The 885-nt window shown below is 41.5% G+C and overlaps 1 protein-coding gene across 1 annotated transcript in view; it reads right to left on the reverse strand.

Annotated features, from left to right (window-relative positions):
• The window catches only part of LOC147817710 (C-type lectin domain family 10 member A-like), a 13534-nt gene that overhangs the window by 10679 nt on the left and 1970 nt on the right, over nucleotides 1-885 (reverse strand). The window contains exon 2 of the mRNA XM_087169750.1: nucleotides 731-832. Within this exon, the coding sequence (XP_087025876.1) occupies nucleotides 731-832 (102 nt within the window). The remainder of the gene's footprint in view (nucleotides 1-730; nucleotides 833-885) is intronic.

Here is an 885-nt window from a genome sequence, read left to right on the forward strand (position 1 = left end):
GAGAATGCACGGTGCCGGAACTGAATTTCTGAGTTAAAAACGTTTGATTTATACATCCCAGACAGCAGTAAGGACTCACTGCGTTTGGACAATCTCTGAAGCCTGTCCCAATCTTTGGTGGTTTCAGCGAGCTTGGCTTTCAGCAGCTCTCTCTCTTCAGTCAGGGACGAGAACTTGTCATCACTGATCCGGATACGCTCAGTCAGGTTGGCTTTGACAATGGAGAGCTCTGCAGCCGAACAATGCACTGAACCACAAGATACAAAGACACACCTGCATTCATGTCACATAGTTACTGCATTTCACTAGATCACATATTTCCTTATTTTGCCCCGTGATTATGAAAGATGATCACAAATCAACTAAAGGTTCATGCTTACATTTACATTTACTCATTTGGCAGACAGTGAGGAAATAAGGGAAGTGAGGTTAAATGCTGAAATGAGAATCTGTTTGATTTAGTTGTTTGGATTCGTTTTGAAAAATGTGAGAAAACTGAGGTAGGTGGTGAATAGAAGAAAAAGAGAGCAGAATAAACATCATATAATCATGAATTCACTTTGACTTCTAACTTCTTTTTTTGGTGGTGCTCAGACAGATCTAAAAAGTCTGTTAAAAGGACAATAAGCAAGAAAAAAGTCACGAAAGAACAATAGATCACAGAAGAGCCAGAATGGCAAAAAGACATTGTGGTGAAACAGGTGCATCTGTCAGAGTAAACCAGACTCACGGTGGACACCGAGGACAATGATCCCAGCCAACAGGAGAACACTCAGCAGACTCAGAGAGAGAACAACAGCTCCATGAAATCTCCTCTCAGAGCTCCTGGGACCTGAACAGAGAAAAGACCAGTGAGTAAATACAGTAACAACAGATGATTACACA

This window comes from Seriola lalandi, unplaced genomic scaffold (assembly GCF_002814215.2).
Source record: "Seriola lalandi dorsalis isolate HSWRI2012SDOR001 ecotype SW California unplaced genomic scaffold, Sedor1 jcf7180002054912, whole genome shotgun sequence".
NCBI lineage: Eukaryota > Metazoa > Chordata > Actinopteri > Carangiformes > Carangidae > Seriola > Seriola lalandi.